Source organism: Lissotriton helveticus, chromosome 8, assembly GCF_964261635.1.
Source record: "Lissotriton helveticus chromosome 8, aLisHel1.1, whole genome shotgun sequence".
NCBI lineage: Eukaryota > Metazoa > Chordata > Amphibia > Caudata > Salamandridae > Lissotriton > Lissotriton helveticus.
Window position 1 is genome coordinate 1,309,595,989 of NC_136069.1, and position 22,866 is coordinate 1,309,618,854.

Genomic DNA, 22,866 nt, shown 5'->3' on the forward strand with positions numbered 1-22,866 from the left:
ATTCCACTGGGAGTCAATACATGCTGTTGCGTTTTTATTAGCTTTGCACCTGTTTAAGCTAGAAACAAAACATATTTTGGATAAAATCTGCATACTATGCGGCACATGGGGGGTGGTCATGTGGCAATTCACGATTATTCAGAAAATGTCTAGGCCGCAGAATTACATAATAAAGTTTAAAGCACAGCTTGGTCCTGGTCACCTTCCCCCTTCTTGCTAAAAACAGTCAGACAGGGTGGTAGCCGTCCAACAAGTTGTTAATAAGAAACATGCAAGGTTATTAGTAGCAGGCAGAGATATGCACAGAACTCTTATGTCCGCTTCATTATCATTTCCTTCCCTGACAATTCGTCTCTTATAACTGGAGCGGTTAATACGGTCTCATCAGCAGGAGACAGCATTTCCTTTGGAGGAAAATTTGCTAATAAATGCCAAATGTTGTGCAGATCCGTAAACATAAGCCAGACAATTACCATGCTTAGCTACTCTCATAGGCATCTATGCTCTCTGCTACAAAACAAAATGCTGAACGCACTTGCAACAAACTTGGCATAAAAATTACAACTTTACTCTGCGAGTGCATTTACTTAGTGTTCGTCCTTTCAGAAGCTTCAGAAACTAGAGTTACAAAAATGCGTTGCTGAGTTTCAAAGGCTAAAAGTGACAGTTATCTAGTCCGTTGGTCAACAGACGTCCCAAACTCTTGTTTACATAGTCCATGTTGCAGCTTTACAAATGTCTGTTATGGTAAGTGCCCTGATTGCAGGTGGAGTGTGGCTTAGGATGAGAAGATTTTTTTTTTACTTTAGCATAACAGGTTTGGATGCATTTAACAATCCACCAGCCAATCTCTGCCACAGAAATGAGATGACCTTTAGGAGACTGTGAGAAGGCAAAGGCTTGCGAAAGGCCTTGATCCTATCTATAGAATACTTGAGAGCACGCTTGATGCCAAGTGTGTGGAGTACTCGCTCAGCTACTGAGTCAGGTCGCTGAAAAAAGACTGGGAGCTCAACTGTTTGGTTAAGGTGGAATGAGGAAACAGCCTTAGGTAAGGCTTTAGGATTGGTTTTAAGAACCATTCTTATTGTGCACCTTGAAAAAAGGTTCCAGCAGCATTGGAGCTGATAAGTCTAAGAGACGTTGTGGCTACATGGATACAACTTTTCCAGAAAGAAATGACAGAGAATGCCAATGTAGGGGCTCAAAAGGGGGCCCCATAGGCCTGGTAAGGACAATATTGAGACCCCTGACTGGGGCTGGAGGTACCATTGGTGGACTGGCACATTGAAAGCCTTCCATAGAAACCATAATGCATATGTAACAATAGTGGCTAGGTGTAGCCGAATTGATGTGAAGGCCCACCCTAATTTTTGTAAATGTACAAGGTAAAAGATATTGTCTTGAACAGTAGGCATAAGAGGGTTTATGTGGTTTGGAGTACAACGGTGGACAAAACACTGCCAATTTGCAGGATAGCAGGTGTGCATAGCGGGCCGATGAACTTCTCTAAGTTTGTCTATGCATACTTAAGATACATCAAGAGAACTAAACTCTAGGACCACAGGAGCCAAATCACCAGTTGAGCTGCTTGGGATCTGGATGTCGGGCTTTGCTGTGGTTTTTTGTGTGAAGATCCAGCCTGTTGGGAAGCTTCTCGTGAGAGGCAATGGACATCTCCTGAAGGGTTGAGAACCATGGTTGTCTGTCCCACATTGGAGCCACCAGGATGTGTGTGGGGGATGTTTGCCTCAGCTTCCTGATCACGTAAGGTATTACTGGGAGAGGAGGAACACATTGCACACAAATATCCCTGGCCAAATCATACACAGAGCACTGCCCATGGACTGGGGGTGTGGAAACCAGGCGGTGAAGGTTGGGGATTTTGTATTTTTGTTTGTGGTGAAAAGTTCTATGCTTAGAGTGTCAAATCTCTGAAAGTAAGGGTGTAGGACTTGTGGGTGGAGTTCCTACTTGTGGGCTTGTTGCTGCGTACTGCTGAGCAGGTCTGCAAAGTCGGTGTCCACTCCCAAAAGACTCTTTGGTTGGAGATGTACTGGAGGTGGATGTCCCAGCCCCATATTCTCTATGCAAGGACAGACGGCTGTTGCTTTTGTAGGTACAAGATGGCAGTCATGTTGTCTGGGTGCACAAGAACTACTTTGCCTCTAATCTGTTGAAGAAAGGGGTTAAAGGCTAGATGAATGGCTAACAGTTCCAAGTGGTTGATTTGGAGACCTCGATGTTGAGGTTGCCACAGACCTTGGACTGCCATGTTGTTGAGATGTACTACATGGCTGGCTAGAGATACATCTGTGGTGATTGTCACCTGTGGAACTAGGCCTGCAAAAGGCCTGCCCTGCTTCAGATTGTTGCTGTTTCACCACAGCAGAGCGTGATGGGTGCTCGCCTCTACCAACACTAGATGTTCTAAGTAACCCTCCGCGTGTGACCATTGGCTTGATAGGCACTCCCAAAGCAGGCACAGAAGGCGGCTATCGCGGGGCGCTATGGAAATGCACAAATCCATTCCCGGGAGGTGCATTTTCGTGCAACCTGGACATGGACGGAGCGGCTGAAAAAGTGTTGTGGTTTTCAGACGAGGTCCGTGCTAGACAGAGATGAATGAGAAGTCCTTGTTCTTTCTCCTGGCTCTGAAATGTCAGAGCTGATGATCTCTGGTCTGGGTTAGTGGGCCCGACGACCAGGTGAATCACCAGATTCTCTCTTGGCACCAAGCGTGCCCACCTTACAGAAAATATCAGATATTTCCGAAGAGGATTTGTACATTCTGCAGTGGGACCCCAGTCTGTCTAGTCTCCGATGCAGAGTTTGCTAGCTTCTGAAAGCAGAGCAAGAATAGCACCAGCTCTTATCGTGCTCCAGCGAGATGCACAAGTTACAGACGGTGGGGAGATCGGCCCAGGGGGTATTTGGAATGGTACTGAAGGCATCTTCTGAAAAGTGTGTTTCATTACCTTATGCGCGTCTACATTCTCCAAAGCTACTCAGGAGTCCGAAGGGCAGAGTGGCTGGTTGTTGGACGACAATGAACATTAGGAGTGGAGTAGGGCTTCATAAACAAGCATTTGCAACGCAATAGGTCACGCATTTACGCGAGTTTAAGCTATTGGCATTGTAAATGACAATGCCTTTATATTTAGGTTTTAAAAAGCAAAACAAAAATAAAAGGCATGGTCATTTACAATGCCAATAGCTCTAACTCGCGTAAATGCGAGACCTATTGCATTGCAAATGCTTGTTTTTTTACCGATTGAACCTTGATAAGTAAACAAAAAAGAAAAAAGCTTTAGTCATTTTGTAGATACAGGCATGTTTGGTGCTTGTGCCTTCAAAATGACACTGTCCGCAACACAGGTTTTTTGTATCCTATTTATTAGCTATGCTGTGCAGCATGGCTAAAACCATTGGCAAAACCAATAGGTCCCAAAGGAAAGATATATTGGTCTTGCCAGAAGAGGAAGTATACCAGATGCAGAGGATACTTGTTTTAGTAATGGAAATTGTGCATACATTGCTGGTTTCCCTGGAATTCACTTTCTTGCTGTACATAGACATTAATGCCAAGCTTGTACATTTTGTTCAGCTTGCTTATCTTGTTTTATATGCACCCACCCTATCACATAAAAAGTTATTTGTTGCAGTCTCTCCTCAATGGCTCTCATGTACAACGTCAATCACTCGTCTTTGTCAAGTGCATTGAATTACTAACTTCGTTCTTCTTAATATGATACCAGATGATGCAACAGTTCTTCATGTATACTTTTGAAAATAAGAATGCCTTTCATTCTGGAACAGAGCGTGAAAAGTATTTTATCATTTACATATCTCTACCTGTTCATAGTAATTATCTTTTTCAATTGTAAAATTGTGCAATAGACCATCAATGTCTCTATTAGATCCTTCTCTGAAACTCTCTCCGTAATTGCAGTCTTAAACAAAAAGAATGCGAATACCTCAGGAGTGGGCCTTTGAATTTGTTTTTGATTTTGCTCTTTGATGACAGGATGTCTAGAAAACAATCCAATGGATTAAATTTCTTTCCAAGTTTATGAACAGTTTTAAAATCATAATCGATCAACCTCATTTTGCATCTTTCTATATGTGATGGTATCTTTGCTTTAAGGTTACCACATTTTTTTAATGCTTACTGATGAGTGACTATTACAAATGGTTTCCCATATCCAAAAGTATGATAAAGTTCACATGCTTAAACCACTACTTAACTTTCTTTTTCAGTTTCTGAATATTTCTTTTCCACATCAAACAGACTTCACTAGCATGAGGGATTAGATTCCTGGGTGTTTCTCTTCCTGGTTTATGTTGCTAAATTATTACTCCCAAACCCATTAAAACATTAAAGTAATGCATTGTGAATTAATTAAAAACATGAATAATTGACGCATACACATCTACGTCCTAATTCTCAAAGGAGTTTTGAAAGGAAATACCTATTTGGGTTCTATTTCAAATTCATATAATGAAATTGGTCAAAACAGCATTCATATATTCTCAAAGCGCAGAAGTGATTAAGCTAAAGTCCATGATCCTGAAGTTACAACTTAATAATGGGGCACATACATATGATCTATCCCAAATCCTCTGATAGATATGCCCAATAGACTGAAGCAACAGAAATAAGGTGGAGACTTAATGGACACCCTAAAAAATAAAAACAAAACCCATACATAACAGACATATGTTGGAAGTGTTATAAAGACAATGACATTTTTTTTACACGTTTCTTAGATGCCCCAAAACTGAACTCTTTTAGAATAAAGTCAATAGCAAACTATTATTAATACTTAGTGAACCAATAACCATAGGTATAAAACGAATTACTTTCAAAGATAGTCCTAAACTTCACACTAGGAAATAAACTAATCCTGCACAAATACAGACTACAGTGTAAACTTCAGAATTTAGGCAAAGGAGTAAACTAAAGTAGCCAATATGGAAATGATATATTTTACAGTAAGAAACAAGCTTGACTTTTTAATACTATTTGAAGAAAATCTTTATATTTCCTTGAACAGTATCTGTCAAAGGTCAAAACTTGAACAAATAGGAAAGGGAAAACAGAGGAGAGGAGATATTTGACCGTTATCTACTCTGGGGTCTGAAGAGCGTTCACTTTATATGTATATATAGTTTTGCTTGTTACTTGCTAATTTTGCGTTATTAGAAAACTCAATACAAAGCTACAATTAAAAAAGGTAATGGGTGGGGGGAAGTCATCACCTTTGCCCACTTGCAGGAACAATATGAAATGGCACCCACTAAGTTGTTTCGCTACATTCAGATCAAACACGCGCTGGAAGCGGCCATACCACTGAACACGATCCTTCCTGAGGCCTCCCCATTAGAAGGTCGACTCCTAACAGATTACATGGACAAAAAAGGGATCTCCCTCACATACCAGAAGAATGTCAATAATCAGCTGGACCCTATGCAAAAGCTACGGGTCAAATTTCAGGCTGGAATAGGCAAATTAGACGACACAGACTGGCAGGAGGAGATAGAATCCCCTAGGGTGGTGGCGGTGTCCTCTAGATTAAGCCTAATAGAACTTAAAGTACTCCACAGGACTTATTTCACTAGAGTGACATTATGCAAGATAGGAAACACCACTGATCAGTCCTGCCTTCGACAATGTGGGGGAGTGGGCACTTTCTACCACACACTTTGGGAATGCCCTGCAATCAAACTGTATTGGACTGCAGTGATGAACACCATTACTGAGGTTTGCGCCATTTCCGTTCCACCCGAGCCTAAACGATGCCTTCTGAACATTTGGGAGCCAACAGACCTGAATCACACAGCACGCGCTTGGGCTACACTAGGGATGATGATAGCAAAATGAAATGTGACCAAACATTGGGGGGGGCGACTATCGCTCCAATTCTCGAAGACTGCGGTAAAGATATGGATGTGACTATGGCAGCGGCAAAAACCACGTATATCCACAGAAGGTATCCTAAAAAATTGGAGAGAATGTGGGCTAAATGGTACACCTTTAGAAGAGGTATCTGTACCCCTCCGACAATGGGTCAGAGCTCAGATGATGAGGAAGAATAAAAATACTATTTATTCACTGTAAATAAACAAAGTATGTCTGATGTAAGATGTACCTATGCTAATGTTAAACGTTATGGAAACTTATCATATGAACGAGTCATGCTGCCCATGTCAATATTGCAAGTCTTCTTTAATATAATGTTACAACCAAAAAAAAGGGAACGGGTGCCTGTGGTTGGAGGGGAAGGAGGCAAAAGGCATGTTGTTTTATACTCTAGTGACACAATTCCCCCTGCACAGCTGATCCATGGTATTAACTTAATTAACTTAGGGTTTTCATGAGGTGTCATACACAATATAAAATCATAGAATGGGTATGTGTCAATAATGGGGATGTTTCTACCTCTCGGTTCCAACTAATATCACAGACACCTCAAGCTTTTCTTTCAATGTTGATAATATGGAACCCCTCGGTGGAAGGCACAACTAGACATCTATAATTTTGTATGTTTGGTTACCTCTGCGGGTCCCCACACCCCAGGATTCCATCTACCTAGCCTTGTACAGCGGTGCTGAGAAGAATGGCACAAAGGTACACATGCAAAACACAAACACGCTATTTGCTGCAGCCAAAGTTTCTCCCACAGTCTGGTTTGTTCTTATAAGGACCAGGAAAGGAGCTTGACATCTGTCACCAAGCAACCAAATGCAAAGTAGTCTTTTACTAAGGCCATAACATACAAAAGGAAAACATGGAATCTTACTACTTGCCACAAAGGAAATGAAAACTGAATATGTAACATTTTAATCTGAATGCTATGCCAGTCGCACAGAGTTGCAGGTTTTCATAGAACATTTGCACATTGTATAATGAAAACTATAAAGTGTGTAAGTATTATAAATCACTTTCCCAAGGTACCTTGTCTGAAATCATGTCCTGTTCCTCGGCTAGATCATACATTTCCTGAAGTTTCTCCCTTAATAATTCCATTTCTACTTCTTCCATGGAGATTCCACAGATGGCATGCAGCCCATCCACATCATCGCCCCCGGGGATCTGTACAGCCCAGTCTGAAGACAAAACCTGTTTGAAAGTTTGATAACAAGGAACACTCACAACAATCAATTATAAATAGAAGCAAGACAAATTATGCTGCAAGTCAATGGGCTATTCAAAGGAAAATGTAGAAAGATATCCAAAATTTCACAGGTAAGTAACGAGACAAAGCAATGAACAATGTATACCTACCAAATCATTCTATTTATACGTCTAACTGGTTGCCCAACCTTAACATAGCCTGCTAACCCTCCCACTACATTTCGAGCCAGTTCCATATTTATTTTTCAATGTCTTGACTTAGTTGTGTGCACTTAATGTATTTGCATACATCTAAAAATGCTTTATGGACACAATCGGTAAGAAATTACAGATGTTTTATAAGAATTAGACAGACACACTACAGAAGAAGGGTCATCACTTATACCAAACAAATGCACGTATCAGGATCAGGACTGTTGTTTTATTTTTATTTTTGGTACAGAACAAACCAGGCCCTCAGGGTTACCAGGAGTGCCTATAAGGAGGATGGTGGATACTAAAGACAGAGAACACAGTGGTTCCTTCCGACTTAAAAATCAAACTTAAAATAAGCAGTCTGAAGTTGCTGTTGTTCAAGGGCTGCTGTGTCACAAAAAAACGTAAGAAGGGTTAAATGGTAAAAAAAAAAAAAAATCAAAGGATGTGGAAGGTCCTTTGATTGCGACTCCCTCGTAGCTCAAAAAGACCTCATGGAATATGAAAGCTATACAAAACTCACTACAACAACGTAATACCAGCTGAAAGTGAAGAAAGATCACAAGCAAACATGGGAAAGCGACAGGCTACATCAATTTGCTTATCCCGATTAAGTGAAGTGCCTATAAGATGAAAAAATATTTTACCCAACTTTTACGCATGTTGCTCTAAAAATGCATTACTTTTCTGAAAATCTCTGAAAGATTTCTTGAGAAACTTGACAGATTGTGTGCGTCGAATTTTTCATGGGTTACCCATCAGTATCCATGTTTAAGTCAATTTATGTGAAACTTGGGTTGCAAAATTCACCATTTGGCCCCATTTGTTCATGTTTTTCCCGAGGGAATCCTACCTCCTGAGCCCTCATCGAGCATGTCAAGCTTGCTCACTCACTGCTATGTGTGATTTAGGGTGGGTATTTACACTCCACCACTTACAAAGTTCACCAGTCGCTTCTGGACAAACTTTAGCTACAATTGCAATAAGTAAACAATGCTCACCTCTGGAAAAGGAGGTATAACGTTTTGAATACTTGAACAAAAAGTTATCAAGTATGTGTAAGCTCTCCATTTCCAACTACTTGAGTCATAAAGTCATAAATGTATTCTGGAGAATACGTTCAAGGGGGCAACCCTGTGGTGAAGGCGGGACTCCTATGTTCAGGCCAACTACCCCTAAACCCAAGGTCTTAGTGAATCTTTAAGAAAGCTTGCACCAGTGAAACTGTAAGGGTCACTCAACCCATTTTGAGGGGGGGGGGGGCTGTCATTGGTAGTTCCCCCACCTCTTGAACCTTAATAAAATAGTAGCTGAAATGCCCTGAAAATACGCATGGGATTTTTCAGGCACTCTTCATAAATGGTTCAATTCGAACCTCACCTACCAGGGTCAGCTAAAAAAAAAAATAGGTTCTACAAAATCTCAGGCACGCTCCATCTACTGCAGAGTACACCAGACCAGAACAGATCATTTTTTTATCACATTTAGCTATAATGTTACTTTAGCCTTTCGTTTTTTTGACTGAAATTCTAGGGTTATTTTAAAGTAAAGTAACATTTTATTACCATACATAGACAACTCCCTGCTGCGCTTGGCTTTTGGCCGTGCGCATCAAGGGGTTGGCCACATGGCCTTATGTTTTTTAAAGGGTAGGGATCCGCATGCCGTCTCCCCAAGCTTTCTTAGGCCATGGGGACCACACCCCCCAGGTCCTTTTTTTTCTTTTTAATAACAAGGGGAAAGGGCAGCATGGCCCCCAAGCCTAATTATACCCTGGGGACCTGTGGTAGCGGATATCCTAAGTGGAATGTTAGCATGTCATACAGAATGTGCATATATGAAATGGAGTGTTAGAAGCTGGGAGACTATGCCAGGAGGAAGTTGGATGGGACCTGCTACCTACTAATAAAGAACCGAATTTGCTGTTAACTTGAAGCTGGTTATACGAGTGATTCTTCAATTACCACACTGGAGACGGGACGGAAATGAAAGGAAAGAAGATCTCAACACATTCATCCTGTGTGAAGAAACAGATTCATTTTACCCTTAAAATTGTTGGAGAACCTAGGTGACATCAAGTTGACTTTAAAAAGTGTTTTTGTTGGGAGTCGTCTGCACATGGTTCGCGTAGTATTAATTGTGCTGTGAAAGAGAAACGTACTCTCTACAAGCTGTGTGCTGTGTGTGTAGCACAGGAGGAAAGAGTTGTTTGCGCCTTTGTATTCGGCAGTTTGCCACAAGTGGTGTGTGCATGGCGATGTATTTCTGCAAATAACTATAAGCGAAGATGCAGGATGGAGATGAACTACATAAAACCATAGCCAAGCGCTAATTGACTAATTATATACTTGCAATGTTTCTTGGAGGGGAAGTTAGGGACCTTTGTATTTGAACAGTTGCAAGCATTTCATTCTGCTCGGTAGCATAACTGAAACACATTGTGGGATGTGCCTGAGCGCTGCAGAGTGCACGTTTGTTGTGACGCATGCCACCAGCTTAGAAGTAAGGTTTATGCAGTATGACGAGGGACGCACAGAGGTAAAGGCATGCCTTCATCTTGGAAAAATCACTGTGGGCACAAGCTCTCGGCAGGCTGACGCCTGGCACACTGGGCCAATTACATGTCGCCATATAGGAAAGGATCTCTACGGTTTGCCGTTCACGCTTACCAGGGTTTAGCGCACTATACGCTCACTAGGCTCAGGTGAGGGAAGTTGTGCAGCTAAATGCCCAACAGTGACACACTCACTTTACAGTTATACGCTCACTACATAAGCGCTTCACTATTTGGGCGAGTGCTTACCAGGCTGGCAAATTATTGTAGCTTTTGTGGTAAGTGGCGACACGCTCACCTTCCAAGCATGTCCTTGCAATAAAGCCTTTTCAGTGGCATGCACACTTGCTTGGTGTTCATCAGTTTGAGTTTAAGTAGTGATGAGCTGACCTTTCATGCCTGTCCTTCACTTTCTTGGTGATGTTAGTGATTTCAAGGTTAGAACACTGTTGTAAATAGATTAGGTAGGCAGCAGGACACGTCTTCAGGATATTAAGATAGGTTTATTAAGTTACACAAGATAAGACAGCAGAGCAGTAAAACCCCACAGCTGACCAGACCAACTGCCAAAGCTGGAATCTCAACACACCAGATAGAACACACTTAGGTACTATGGGAGATAGAGAAGGTAGAAACACTAAGAAAGGACTACAGACACCAAGTAGTCATATTGAAGTAAGTATAAATATACAACACATCTTCTCCCCTTACAGACAAAACACGAATGAAAGACTCATACACATAGTAAAAGTTAAAGCATGGAGAAACACGAAGAAGAAAACATATAACACGTAGTAGGTCAGCGACCTCATGGACTTCCAGAACACGAAAGAAGAGCATCAAGATCAAGATGAGAATGATGAAGAAGATCAAGATCATGATGACCACCTTCTCCCCTTCGATTGACAAAACATGAAGAGCCAGTCCACTCTCTACAATCCATCATTGTGGCCATCAAAAACAGAAATAGAGAGTTCACTTTCTCCAATCAGTGTTTGTCATCGCTGCTTCTCACTCATTGTTGAAGATAAAACAGTTCAACAAGTGCCTCCAATGTTCAACAGTTCTGGAAAGATGTTCCCGAAGAAAAATTTGGATCCAGAATTCTTACAGTCCAAAATCTAGTTCTGAACCAGGTGTCTAGGTTCTGGGTTTTCTCCTCGGGTTGTGGGTCTCTAGTTGTAGTTCGGACCACTAAGTTCCCTTATAAATTTCATTACTTTTTTGGACAAGCTGTCTCAGTACTGTGGGCTATAAGCCTGGTTCAAATCGCGGAACATTTATCCCGGTTCGGGGAACCACCATGTCACAACTGTTTTTTCCGTCGTGGTACTGGAACTCTTGTCTTTCACGAGTCTTAGTCGTGAACTCTGCCGGTCCTGGGACTCCTTTTGTCCACTCCCGGTACTGATTGTGGTACTTTTGACCTCCTCCGGTCCGGGGACGTCCTTTGTCCTCTCCCGGTTCTAAATCTGGAACCATTTTCCCCTTCCGGTCCTGGGACGTCCTTTGTCCTCTCCCGGTTAGATTCTGGGACCTTTGCCCCCTTCCGGTCCTGGGACATTCTTAGTCCTCTCCCGGTACGTGGACTCACTTCCTCAGTCCTTTTGAGTGTGATTTTGGGTTTGAGTCCTATTTTTTTTTTTAATTAGGTGCACCTTTTATTTGCAATATTTTTATCAAGATCGATATTGAAATACCATTTGCCACTTCAAATTCTTCAGTTGCACTTCCTCTCCAGAGATACACAATCACTCTGTACCTTTGCACAGTGGGATCTCTTTCATAACTTTAAATTTGTTTTTTCGTTTTGACTTCCACACTTGCCTGCAAATTATTCTCTGTTAAACACTGGCATAGGATGAGACCCTCTCTCCAGAGTGTGATACTGTTCCCAAGAAGCTTCCTGATTAAGTTTCCATCACGTTTTGTATGTTTTTAGGGCTCGGACTCCTCCCCCTGGGGGAGGAGTTAAGAGATCCTAATGTTATAAGAAAAAAAAGAAGAAGAAGAAGGGCCTTGGTGAGAGGAATTCCACACATTCCTTTGCGTTTTCTGGCATCTGGTCAGTGATTCGTCTTCCCTGTGCTGTGTATGTAGTAGCCTTGAAGTGATAGGCTGTAAGTAATGTACGCGTGCCCGATGTGGCATTTTGTGTTTGAGAACGAGCATGGCAGAGTGATTAATCTTAATTACGAGCTGTCAGAGTGCCCGTGTAATGCAAGCCAGATGATGCGAACGCGTTCACAGCGGTGAGCGCGTTCAATGTTAAATGACGAGAGGCAGCAGGCGAGGCTCACAGAAGATGACTCATACATGCTCGGGCTAGGGGCCCGCAACGTTTGTCTTCCCCTTGGTTGCCGCTCCTGCCTGCAAGTGCCAAGGTACTGTTAATAGACTCGCACCGCTCTGCTCTGTGTGCCTGCCTGCAGCCGTGAGCGCGCTCCAGCCCCTCCCGCTGGAATCCTTGGAAGTCGCCGAGTGCCCAGAGCCCCCACGGGTGAGTGAAAGCTGAAGGCTTCGTCTGCACTCCCCGTCAGGGACTCCGAGCCTCCCCCTGCCGCCCGCACTGCTCCCGGAGCCCTCCTGCACCGCTGGGCCGGCCCGCCTTTAACTCTGTCCTCGAGCCGAGAGGAAGAGCCGGGGCCGGCACAGGCGTGCTCACGCCCGATGCGTGAGCGTTGGTAGGGCCGGGTCAGTTTCACCGCGAAGAGGCAGGAGAGGCGCTGCCAGGCACGCCGAAGGCCGGGGAGAGTTCCAAAGCCCCAGAACGGAGAGAGGCTTTCGTTTAAAGGGCAAAGACACCTGTGGCTCATATTTACACGGGCAAAGATGCAATTAAACTGAGGAACTTCTCCAACTTGAATGTCGGAATCCAGACACTTGGCAAAAGTAGCCTGTGTAAAAAAAAAACCTAAACTTTTTCCATACCCTTAATTCTGACCCCTCCCAGTGCAGAGGAAACGCCGAAGCTGTGCTTCACAAATATTGACAAATTCAGGTTTGCCCCCACCCCTCTGCATGCATCTTAAAGTTTACGTATAGAATTTATTTGAAATAATGTAATGTTTTTTAAAGAAATACTTACATTGACTAAAAGTTATTCACATATTTTGTAATAACAATTTTTTGTTTTATTTATATATACTTCTTAACATGAAATAAAATATATTTATGTTTAAAAGAAGGTTTCTACGGAGAGTGTTGCCGTACAACTGTTTGTCCGTGTGAGTGCAGAGTAGTGAGGGCAGAGTAGTGAGGGCAGAGTAGTGAGGGCAGAGTAGTGAGGGCAGAGTAGTGAGGGCAGAGTAGTGAGGGCAGAGTAGTGAGTAGTGAGTAGAGTAGTGAGTAGTGAGTAGAGTAGTGAGTAGAGTAGTGTGTAGAGTAGTGAGTAGTGAGTGCAGAGTAGTGAGTAGTGAGTAGTGAGTAGTGAGTGCAGAGTAGTGAGTAGTGAGTGCAGAGTAGTGAGTAGTGAGTGCAGAGTAGTGAGTAGTGAGTGCAGAGTAGTGAGTAGTGAGTAGAGTAGTGAGTAGAGTAGTTAGTACAGAGTAGTGAGTAGAGTAGTGAGTGGAGAGTAGTGAGTAGAGTAGTGAGTAGTGAGTGCAGAGTAGTGAGTAGTGAGTGGAGTAGTGAGGTGAGTAGAGTAGTGAGTAGAGTAGTGAGGTGAGTAGAGTAGTGAGTAAAGTAGTGAGTGCAGAGTAGTGAGTAGAGAAGTGAGTAGTGAGTAGTGAGTAGAGTAGTGAGTAGAGTAGTGAGTAGTGAGTGCAGAGTAGTGAGTAGTGAGTAGAGTAGTGAGTAGTGAGTAGAGTAGTGAGTAGTGAGTAGAGTAGTGAGTAGTGAGTAGAGTAGTGAGTAGAGTAGTGAGGTGAGTAGAGTAGTGAGGTGAGTAGTGAGTGCAGAGTAGTGAGTAGAGAAGTGAGTAGTGAGTAGTGAGTAGAGTAGTGAGTAGAGTAGTGAGTAGTGAGTGCAGAGTAGTGAGTAGTGAGTAGAGTAGTGAGTAGTGAGTAGAGTAGTGAGTAGTGAGTCGAGTAGTGAATAGAGTAGTGAGGTGAGTAGAGTAGTGAGGTGAGTAGAGTAGTGAGTAAAGTAGTGAGTGCAGAGTAGTGAGTAGAGAAGTGAGTAGTGAGTAGTGAGTAGTGAGTAGAGTAGTGAGTAGAGTAGTGAGTAGTGAGTAGAGTGGAGAGTAGTGAGCAGAGTAGTGAGTAGTGAGCAGAGTAGTGAGTAGAGTAGTGAGTAGAGTAGTCAGTAGTGAGCAGAGTAGTGAGTAGTGGGTGCAGAGTAGAGTAGTGAGTAGAGTAGTGAGTAGAGTAGTGAGTAGAGTAGTGAGTAGTGAGTGCAGAGTAGTGAGTAGTGAGTAGAGTAGTGAGTAGAGTAGTGAGTGCAGAGCAGTGAGTAGAGTAGTGAGTAGTGAGTGCAGAGTAGTGAGTAGTGAGTGGAGTAGTGAGGTGAGTAGAGTAGTGAGTAGAGTAGTGAGGTGAGTAGAGTAGTGAGTAAAGTAGTGAGTGCAGAGTAGTGAGTAGAGAAGTGAGTAGTGAGTAGTGAGTAGAGTAGTGAGTAGAGTAGTGAGTAGTGAGTGCAGAGTAGTGAGTAGTGAGTAGAGTAGTGAGTAGTGAGTAGAGTAGTGAGTAGTGAGTAGAGTAGTGAGTAGTGAGTAGAGTAGTGAGTAGAGTAGTGAGGTGAGTAGAGTAGTGAGGTGAGTAGTGAGTGCAGAGTAGTGAGTAGAGAAGTGAGTAGTGAGTAGTGAGTAGAGTAGTGAGTAGAGTAGTGAGTAGTGAGTGCAGAGTAGTGAGTAGTGAGTAGAGTAGTGAGTAGTGAGTAGAGTAGTGAGTAGTGAGTCGAGTAGTGAATAGAGTAGTGAGGTGAGTAGAGTAGTGAGGTGAGTAGAGTAGTGAGTAAAGTAGTGAGTGCAGAGTAGTGAGTAGAGAAGTGAGTAGTGAGTAGTGAGTAGTGAGTAGAGTAGTGAGTAGAGTAGTGAGTAGTGAGTAGAGTGGAGAGTAGTGAGCAGAGTAGTGAGTAGTGAGCAGAGTAGTGAGTAGAGTAGTGAGTAGAGTAGTCAGTAGTGAGCAGAGTAGTGAGTAGTGGGTGCAGAGTAGAGTAGTGAGTAGAGTAGTGAGTAGAGTAGTGAGTAGAGTAGTGAGTAGTGAGTGCAGAGTAGTGAGTAGTGAGTAGAGTAGTGAGTAGAGTAGTGAGTGCAGAGCAGTGAGTAGAGTAGTGAGTAGTGAGTGCAGAGTAGTGAGTAGAGTAGTGAGTAGAGTAGTGAGTAGTGAGTGCAGAGTAGTGAGTAGAGTAGTGAGTAGTGAGTAGAGTAGTGAGTAGAGTAGTGAGTAGAGTAGTGAGTAGAGTAGTGAGTGCAGAGTAGTGAGTAGAGTAGTGAGTAGTGAGTGCAGAGTAGTGAGTAGAGTAGTGAGTAGTGAGTAGAGTAGTGAGTAGTGAGTGCAGAGTAGTGAGTAGAGTAGTGAGTAGAGTAGTGAGTAGTGAGTGCAGAGTAGTGAGTGCAGAGTAGTGAGTAGAGTAGTGAGTAGAGTAGTGAGTGCAGAGTAGTGAGTAGAGTAGTGAGTAGAGTAGAGTAGTGAGTAGGACATCACAGGCAGCAGCTGTGCAAGCTTCTTACACTCACAAGGAGACCACAGGCAGCTGAGGTGCAATCTTCTCCCACTCACAAGAACGACATCACAGGCAGCAGCAGTGCAAGCTTCTTACACTCACAAGGAGACCACAGGCAGCAGAGGTGCAAGCTTCTCACACTCACAAGAAGGACATCACAGGCAGTAACGGTGCAATATTCTCACACTCACAAGGAGATCACTGGCAGTACACACCACATGAACACACTCCATAACACATAGCAACAATACATTGGCATTTACAATGCCATTAGCTCAAACTCAAATAAATCCGAGCCCGATTGCATTTCTAATGCTTGTTTTTTAATCTTATCATAGAATATTGTCCATTTTGGAAAATATGTCACATCAACATACCCAAAAGTTCCACATGATGGCACTGTTGTCCAGAATTTCGCTCAGTTAGTGACTTAAAATACACATACGAGTGCGGTAGAAGCTCAAAGAATAGAGTTATTTGATCTTTAAACTCGAAACAATACTTTAAGAAGTTCTATTTTGTTTGGTATAAAACTCAAATTAAACCCCACAAACATTAGTAATTCTAAAGTTATAGTTATCTCTTATTTTTCTGATTTCGGCACCACTTTTGCACTTATTTCTATCTTATTTGCGCCAAACACACCTTAAACTACACAACCACACAAATTACAAAATGTGTACTTATCTGTTGAATTTATTATCTATGCTCTACTTTCACATTACTATAAGTCTTACTTATAGCTCACATTTATACTTACACACCACCTATAAATTAAACTACTTTCGCGCCTCAGTACACAGTTGTCACCTTACTTGCCAGACTACAGTAACTATAACTCGCCACTGTATCATGCTCTGTGTTCTGTCAAATAATATAATTTCAGATTTCGAAGTGTCAATTACCGCAATGATTTCACGTGTAACTAAGGTAATATGTAAGGGTATAGCCAGTGGATGGAGAAATGACCAAATCTGGTGTCATTCCGTCCGGAATTTCTGCTGTCGCACTGTTAAAAAAAAGTCTATGCGAAATGCACGAGATTTTATGTAGTGGAACCCCTCCATTTTGTTGGCCCCTGCATGATGCATAACTTTTCCATGCCCAAACTAGGTAAAAAAGACAACTTTTTTGGGAACGCTTTGTGAGGATTTGTCAAACGGCACCAAAGTCATTAGCAAACAGAAAAAGTCAATTCCTATAATAACACTGACCTAACTATAACTACCCAGTTATAGATAGAATTAGCTTTCTGTAGGACGTATACCCATCACCCTGGGGATTGGTCTCAGTGAAGAGGCCAGTCCCTCCCTACACCCATCTATGAACAACTGACACCCTTGGGAGGAGTTTCAGTGAGAAGCAATTCCCTCCCACACATCCTATTAAGCACACCCATCACTTAGGGGAGAGGTGTCAGTGGAGAGCTCAGATCCTCCCCACAACCTACTATGCATGCCTGTCACCCTGGGGAGGAGTCTCGGCGGAGAGTCCAGGCCAGGCCATCCCTACATCCTACTTCACACACCTGCTGCTTAGGGGAGAGGTGTCAGTAGAGTGCCTCCCCAAACTCTACTACATATGATTGTCATGCCAGGGAGGGGTCACAATTGAAAGGTCAGTCCCTCCCCACACCCTACCATGCACACTTGTCACCCTAGGAAGAAGTCTCTGCAGAGAAGCCAGTGCCTTCTCACACTGTACTAGGCACACCCGTCGCCATGAAGAGGTGTCTCAGAGGAGAGACCAGTTCCTCCCCACACCCTACTACACACATCCATCACAAAGGAAAGGAGTCAATCAATGGATAAGTCATCCCCACGCCCTACTATGCATACCCTTTGTCTAAGAGGGAGGTCACAGCTGAAAGGTCAGTCCTCAGTATACTCTACTGTGCATGCCCGTCACCCTGGGTTAGTTCCTCACTAAAGCCTTTCATACCCAGGCTTCACCCTGTAGAGAGGTCTCAACAGGGAAGACATACTGTCATAAAACTAAAGCATTCACACTGTATAGAGTGCTACGAAAAGGATCCAGTCTTGCATCAAAGTGTACCATTAAGAATCTGCACCCTCTTAAAAAGTGATAACACAGGGCCTACTGTTCTCTAACACCTTCTATGCAGAGCCTTTACTCTGTACTGAGGCAATACTAGAGGCGCCCCGGTTAGGAAACCCAATCATACACCCTGTTCTTCCAGAGAAAAGGTCCTTGCAGAGGGGTGAGTTCCTCACTAAAGCCTTTCACACCGATCCTTCACCTCCTAGAGAGCTCAGAGCAGAGAGGGTATATTGTCATAAAACCCAAGCATTCACCCTACATTAAGTTCTACGAAAAGAAGCCAGTCTTGAATCAGAGTGTACCATATAGAACCTGCACCATGTTAAAATGTGGTAACATGAGGCTTAGTGTTTCTCTTATACCTTCTACACAGAGCCTTTACTATAAACACAAGTGTGACTAGAGAGGCATTTCTTAGCATACGCAATCATACACACTGTTCACATAGAGAAAATGTGTTTGCAGGGGAGTGAGTTCCTCACTAAAGCCTTTTACACTCTGCCTTCACCCTGTAGAGAGGTCTGGGCAGAGAGGGTACGTTGTCATAAAACTCAAGCATTCACCCTATATAAAGGAGTATAAAAAGAAGTCAGATTTTCTTTGTAGAAGACTCTATGCAGACAGGTTACGGTCTTATAAAAAGCAGACACTTTTAGTAAAAACTTTGACAGACACTGTAACTCTGTTTAGAGATCAAAGAGGAAAAGACAATTTGTGTTTAAACTCTAGTATCTGGAACCACCACGTTGTTGGAAGGTGCTTGGTGAGGGTTTAGTGTTTAACTTATTCCCTGCATATACAAATATGCCCTGTATAAAGTTCTTGCTGTTGGTCAACTATTTTCATATACTGGTGCAGCAGTGAATATTATTATATACAAAATAATGGGCGATATTGTGAATTTTTTTTGTGATAACTGTTGTCAGAAGAAGACATTAAAGGAATGTGTTTTTGGTTTCTGATGTAGGCTGTCAAATTGATTTAAGATGCCAATTAAATAACAGAAGAAGAGGCAAACCTACTACAGACAGGCGTGCAGAGTTTCACAACAGGAAAACAAAGTAAAGATGGTAAAAAAACATTGAAACTAGTATTAGAATTCAATGTTTTATTTAAAAAATAATAACCTCTTGCAACATTTCCCATGCAGGTGTCACTTCTAATGAAGATGTACTGATATCTAAGATAACATCACATTCTTAAAAAAAATACTACAAAGGAAACTGAGCAGCAACCTGTATTAAAGAAAAAGCAATTCAAAGTACTTTGCGAAAATTTCTTCGGTACTAGAGTAGTCACAAACATTATGAGTAGCATGAAAACAGTGAAAAGGAGAAAAGCAATACATCAACAGAAAGAGTTTTTTGAGTGCCTAGTAGACCCAGCATTTTTATTGAAGAGAAAGTGATTTATTCTGATTTTAAACAGAATGAGATGTTTATATACACAGGTTAATTCACTTAAAAGGTAGTATTGTCAAAAGTTATAAGTTAATTAAACACACATTTGCACTGTTTTCTATAGAGTGCAAACATACTTCCTATAATGAGGCATTTTTAATGAAGAGACTTATTTTCAGCAAAATACTTTACTGTTTGCAATTGGTGCAGATGCAGGTGCGTATGAAATATGTGAAGGGAGACCAATAGAGAAAGAAAAAATATTTAACATTGAAGAAGATTTAGCTCATGAAGTCTTAGGACAACATCCTCGAGCACCAGTTTTTGAGTGGAATTGCAGGAAAACCTGCAACATAAGACAGCAGTCTATTGTGAAATATATAATATTCTTAAGCAAGTACAGCAGAGGAACTGTGAAACATAAAATAAAACTTATACATTATATTGATCCTTGGTAAGTTGTAAAATGTTCAAATCTATTAGGGCATTCATTGGCTTGCTTATCACAACAGATTTGACAGCACTTTCCATCATACAAGGATGCGGTCTGTGCACCACACTAAAATACTTAACTTAGTAAGAAGGTTGTATTTTGCTAAAATTCCAGGGCTTCATTTACAAAAACTAAAATACATGTTGTTAAGAGGTAGTCATTCTGATCGGACCTCTATTATAGAGGATATTCAGATGACATAGTTTGGCTCTGAAATGCCTAGCCAAGTAAATGAGTTGATTGTGGAGATTAACACTGCTATTACTAAGAGTAACAATGTTTTAGAAATGTTTAGAGTGGAAATTGTTGCATTTGCTGCATCAACTGCAGAAATTACTGATCAAGTTTGTGTTTGTTGTAGGTGGACTCACTACAATGCACAAACTAAAATAAATGATATTTGCGAGAAACCAGAAGAAGCTGATCTAGTACAGTGGTTTAAACTAGCTCTTTACATAGTAGCAGAAGATCGTTTTGATGTGAACATAAGGTAAATATTGTATACAAAGGTTCAAAATAAGCTTTATTCGATATTCCAAAAGAAGTATCATATAAGCATACATTACAATAATTATAAAAACCAAGAAATGTCAGTGATTTTTTTTAAAAATAATAAAAGAAATTTTTCACACAATCACAAAAAAAAAAAAAAAGAAAAACAGATAAAAACTTCGTTGTCGGCTAGATCATTAAAGCAATTTTCTAAGTTTAAGCAGCAGTTTTAAGAAAACTTCTTTTTCTCTATATATATCTTTCTTGGATAGAAGTACACGCCCCAGCTAAGATCATCTTTAGAGGCTCTGGGCATAAGTCTAAGTGGTGATTCATGCTAGACCTGGCCTCCGAAAGATTACATAATTAAAAAGAAAAATAGATTTAAACCCAACTAAAATAGTTTAGAATAATAACCCAAGATGCACAGAATCCCCCTTTTTCATCCGGTGTTATGGTGATTCGGTGCTCGTGGACCAGGATAAAAGTCATGCAGGTCCCAAATACAGATGGAGCCATCTCCAAGTTTGGGCTGGGTAGATCGCAGATAGGGGGCAATGTTCCTGTGTTTAAATTTAATTAAAATCAAATCCCCCGGAAAATTTTTGGGCAGATGACCAAGCCACACCACCCTTCTGACGCTCAGTATCCCGCCGTCTAGCGTGGATGGTAATGGCCTATTGTTTTTAAGCCAAAAGATGGCTTTGTTCAGTAGGTCCTGGTGTGGTTCACGTTTGGCCGGGCTGAGTACAGGGACCCCAGAGAGAACGGTGACGTATGGGGCGGCTTCGGGGGGTAAATCAATACGATGCCTTCTTTCTAGTGAGATCATAGGAGCTCTATATGGTAGATGTTCGGGATTAAGAGTATCATTGCGACCACTTTGAATGGGTGATGTAACAGGGGAGTCACAAGTTTGAGCACTGTTCATAGCCCTTTCCTGGGTGTTAGTAGAGCGTGTTGGTATAACAGTGTTTCCAGTTAGTGGATATGACCGTATTACAATTTTTTCGATCCTGGACAGTCTGGCCCCCAAATCATTAATTTTTGCTACCAGTGGGGATAGAGCAGTATTTAGCAGTCGCTCGATTTGGGTCAGAAGGTTCGATTGTAGGGGGGATGCAGAGACATTTGGTCGAGTCTCAGCCTTATCCAACGATAATGAGGCTGGGTTGGGGCCAGGTGAGGAGGGGCAGCAGTTATTAGATAGAGAGAGGGGTGTATCGGGGGATGCCTGAGGAGTGCAAATTTCTTGATCTGTGACTCTGGCCACTATGGGGGGGGTTGATGCATCCGGGATATAGTTTGTGCCACACAGGGCGTTCAGCTCTTCCCAGATGGACATAATGGTTGGCAGACAGGATCCCAGAGACAAGAGTAGACAGTTCAAAACGATAGGGGTTGAAAGGATAGTACCTGACTGTAGCTTCTCCTATGATGGTGCCAGGGGTGGTGGCCCGTCCCGTCCTCCTCGTGCCTCGGAGGGCCACAGAGGGCCCGCACTTTGCCCGGGCTTAGCCCGGCGCACTCCCGCGCGCTCCCGCGCTGCGGGGATGATGGGCGGGTTAAAACACGCCTAGGCTATGGGCGTGTCAATCAGCCAGGTGAGCGGGGGCACAGGGAATCCTGGTAAGTGTAGTTTTCAAAGCGCCTACCATCAAAGCGCTAGGGCGGGAGAAATTGGCAGAGTTCGTGGGTCTCCCTCCGCCCCTAGAAGTCCGGTTGCAGCAGAGACAGAAAATAAAAACCCTCCAAAGGCTCCCTCGAAGGTTCAGCACCAGCCCCGAACGGCGCTGCGGCACCCGCGGCAGCAGGTGCGGCGAGCAGTCTTTGTGCGCCTAGCCTGTGGGCGTGTCAATCAGCCAGGTGAGCGGGGGCACAGGGAATCCTGGTAAGTGTAGTTTTCAAAGCGCCTACCATCAAAGCGCTAGGGCGGGAGAAATTGGCAGAGTTCGTGGGTCTCCCTCCACCCCTAGAAGTCCGGTTGCAGCAGAGACAGAAAATAAAAACCCTCCAAAGGCTCCCTCGAAGGTTCAGCACCAGCCCCGAACCGCGCTGCGGCACCCGCGGCAGCGGGTGCGGCGAGCAGCCTTTGTGCGCCTAGCCTGTGGGCGTGTCAATCAGCCAGGTGAGCGGGGGCACAGGGAATCCTGGTAAGTGTCGTTTTCAAAGCGCCTACCATCAAAGCGCTAGGGCGGGAGAAATTGGCAGAGTTCGTGGGTCTCCCTCCGCCCCTAGAAGTCCGGTTGCAGCAGAGACAGAAAATAAAAACCCTCCAAAGGCTCCCTCGAAGGTGCAGCACCAGCCCCGAACGGCGCTGCGGCACCCGCGGCAGCGGGTGCGGCGAGCAGTCTTTGTGCGCCTAGCCTCTGGGCGTGTCAATCAGCCAGGTGAGCGGGGGCACAGGGAATCCTGGTAAGTGTAGTTTTCAAAGCGCCTACCATCAAAGCGCTAGGGCGGGAGAAATTGGCAGAGTTCGTGGGTCTCCCTCCGCCCCTAGAAGTCCGGTTGCAGCAGAGACAGAAAATAAAAACCCTCCAAAGGCTCCCTCAAAGGTTCAGCACCAGCCCCGAACGGATAATAACAGAATGCCTAGAAAAGGTGTTCATAATAATGTAGAAATGGCTAAAATCCCTCCTGCGCTTCAACACCTCAATGTCTATGAGAGTATTCTCATCCAGAGAGTGCACCTGTTTCCAGCAACTATTAGAATTAACACAAAAATTAAGAAATGACCACCATCAGAATTATTGAATGGTCTAAAAGGTGAAGCAGTATATTTGCCTTTAAATATGAAAGAGAAACTTCAGACTATAAGTGTAGTTCGTGAAGAAGAACCAATAGGGTTATAGAGAATGGAGTGCCTACTAAAGATAACAAAAAATAGTAGGAACTTGTAAGTATTAATATGATTAAGAAAGCTTTGGAA

At 43.0% G+C, this 22,866-nt stretch overlaps 1 protein-coding gene across 1 annotated transcript in view; it reads right to left on the reverse strand.

Annotated features, from left to right (window-relative positions):
• C8HXorf38 (chromosome 8 CXorf38 homolog) overlaps positions 1–22,866 on the reverse strand; it is a 111,697-nt gene that overhangs the window by 19,349 nt on the left and 69,482 nt on the right. Inside the window, exon 5 of the mRNA XM_078658288.1 lies at positions 6,959–7,123. Coding sequence (XP_078514414.1) covers positions 6,959–7,123 — 165 coding nt within the window. The remainder of the gene's footprint in view (positions 1–6,958; positions 7,124–22,866) is intronic.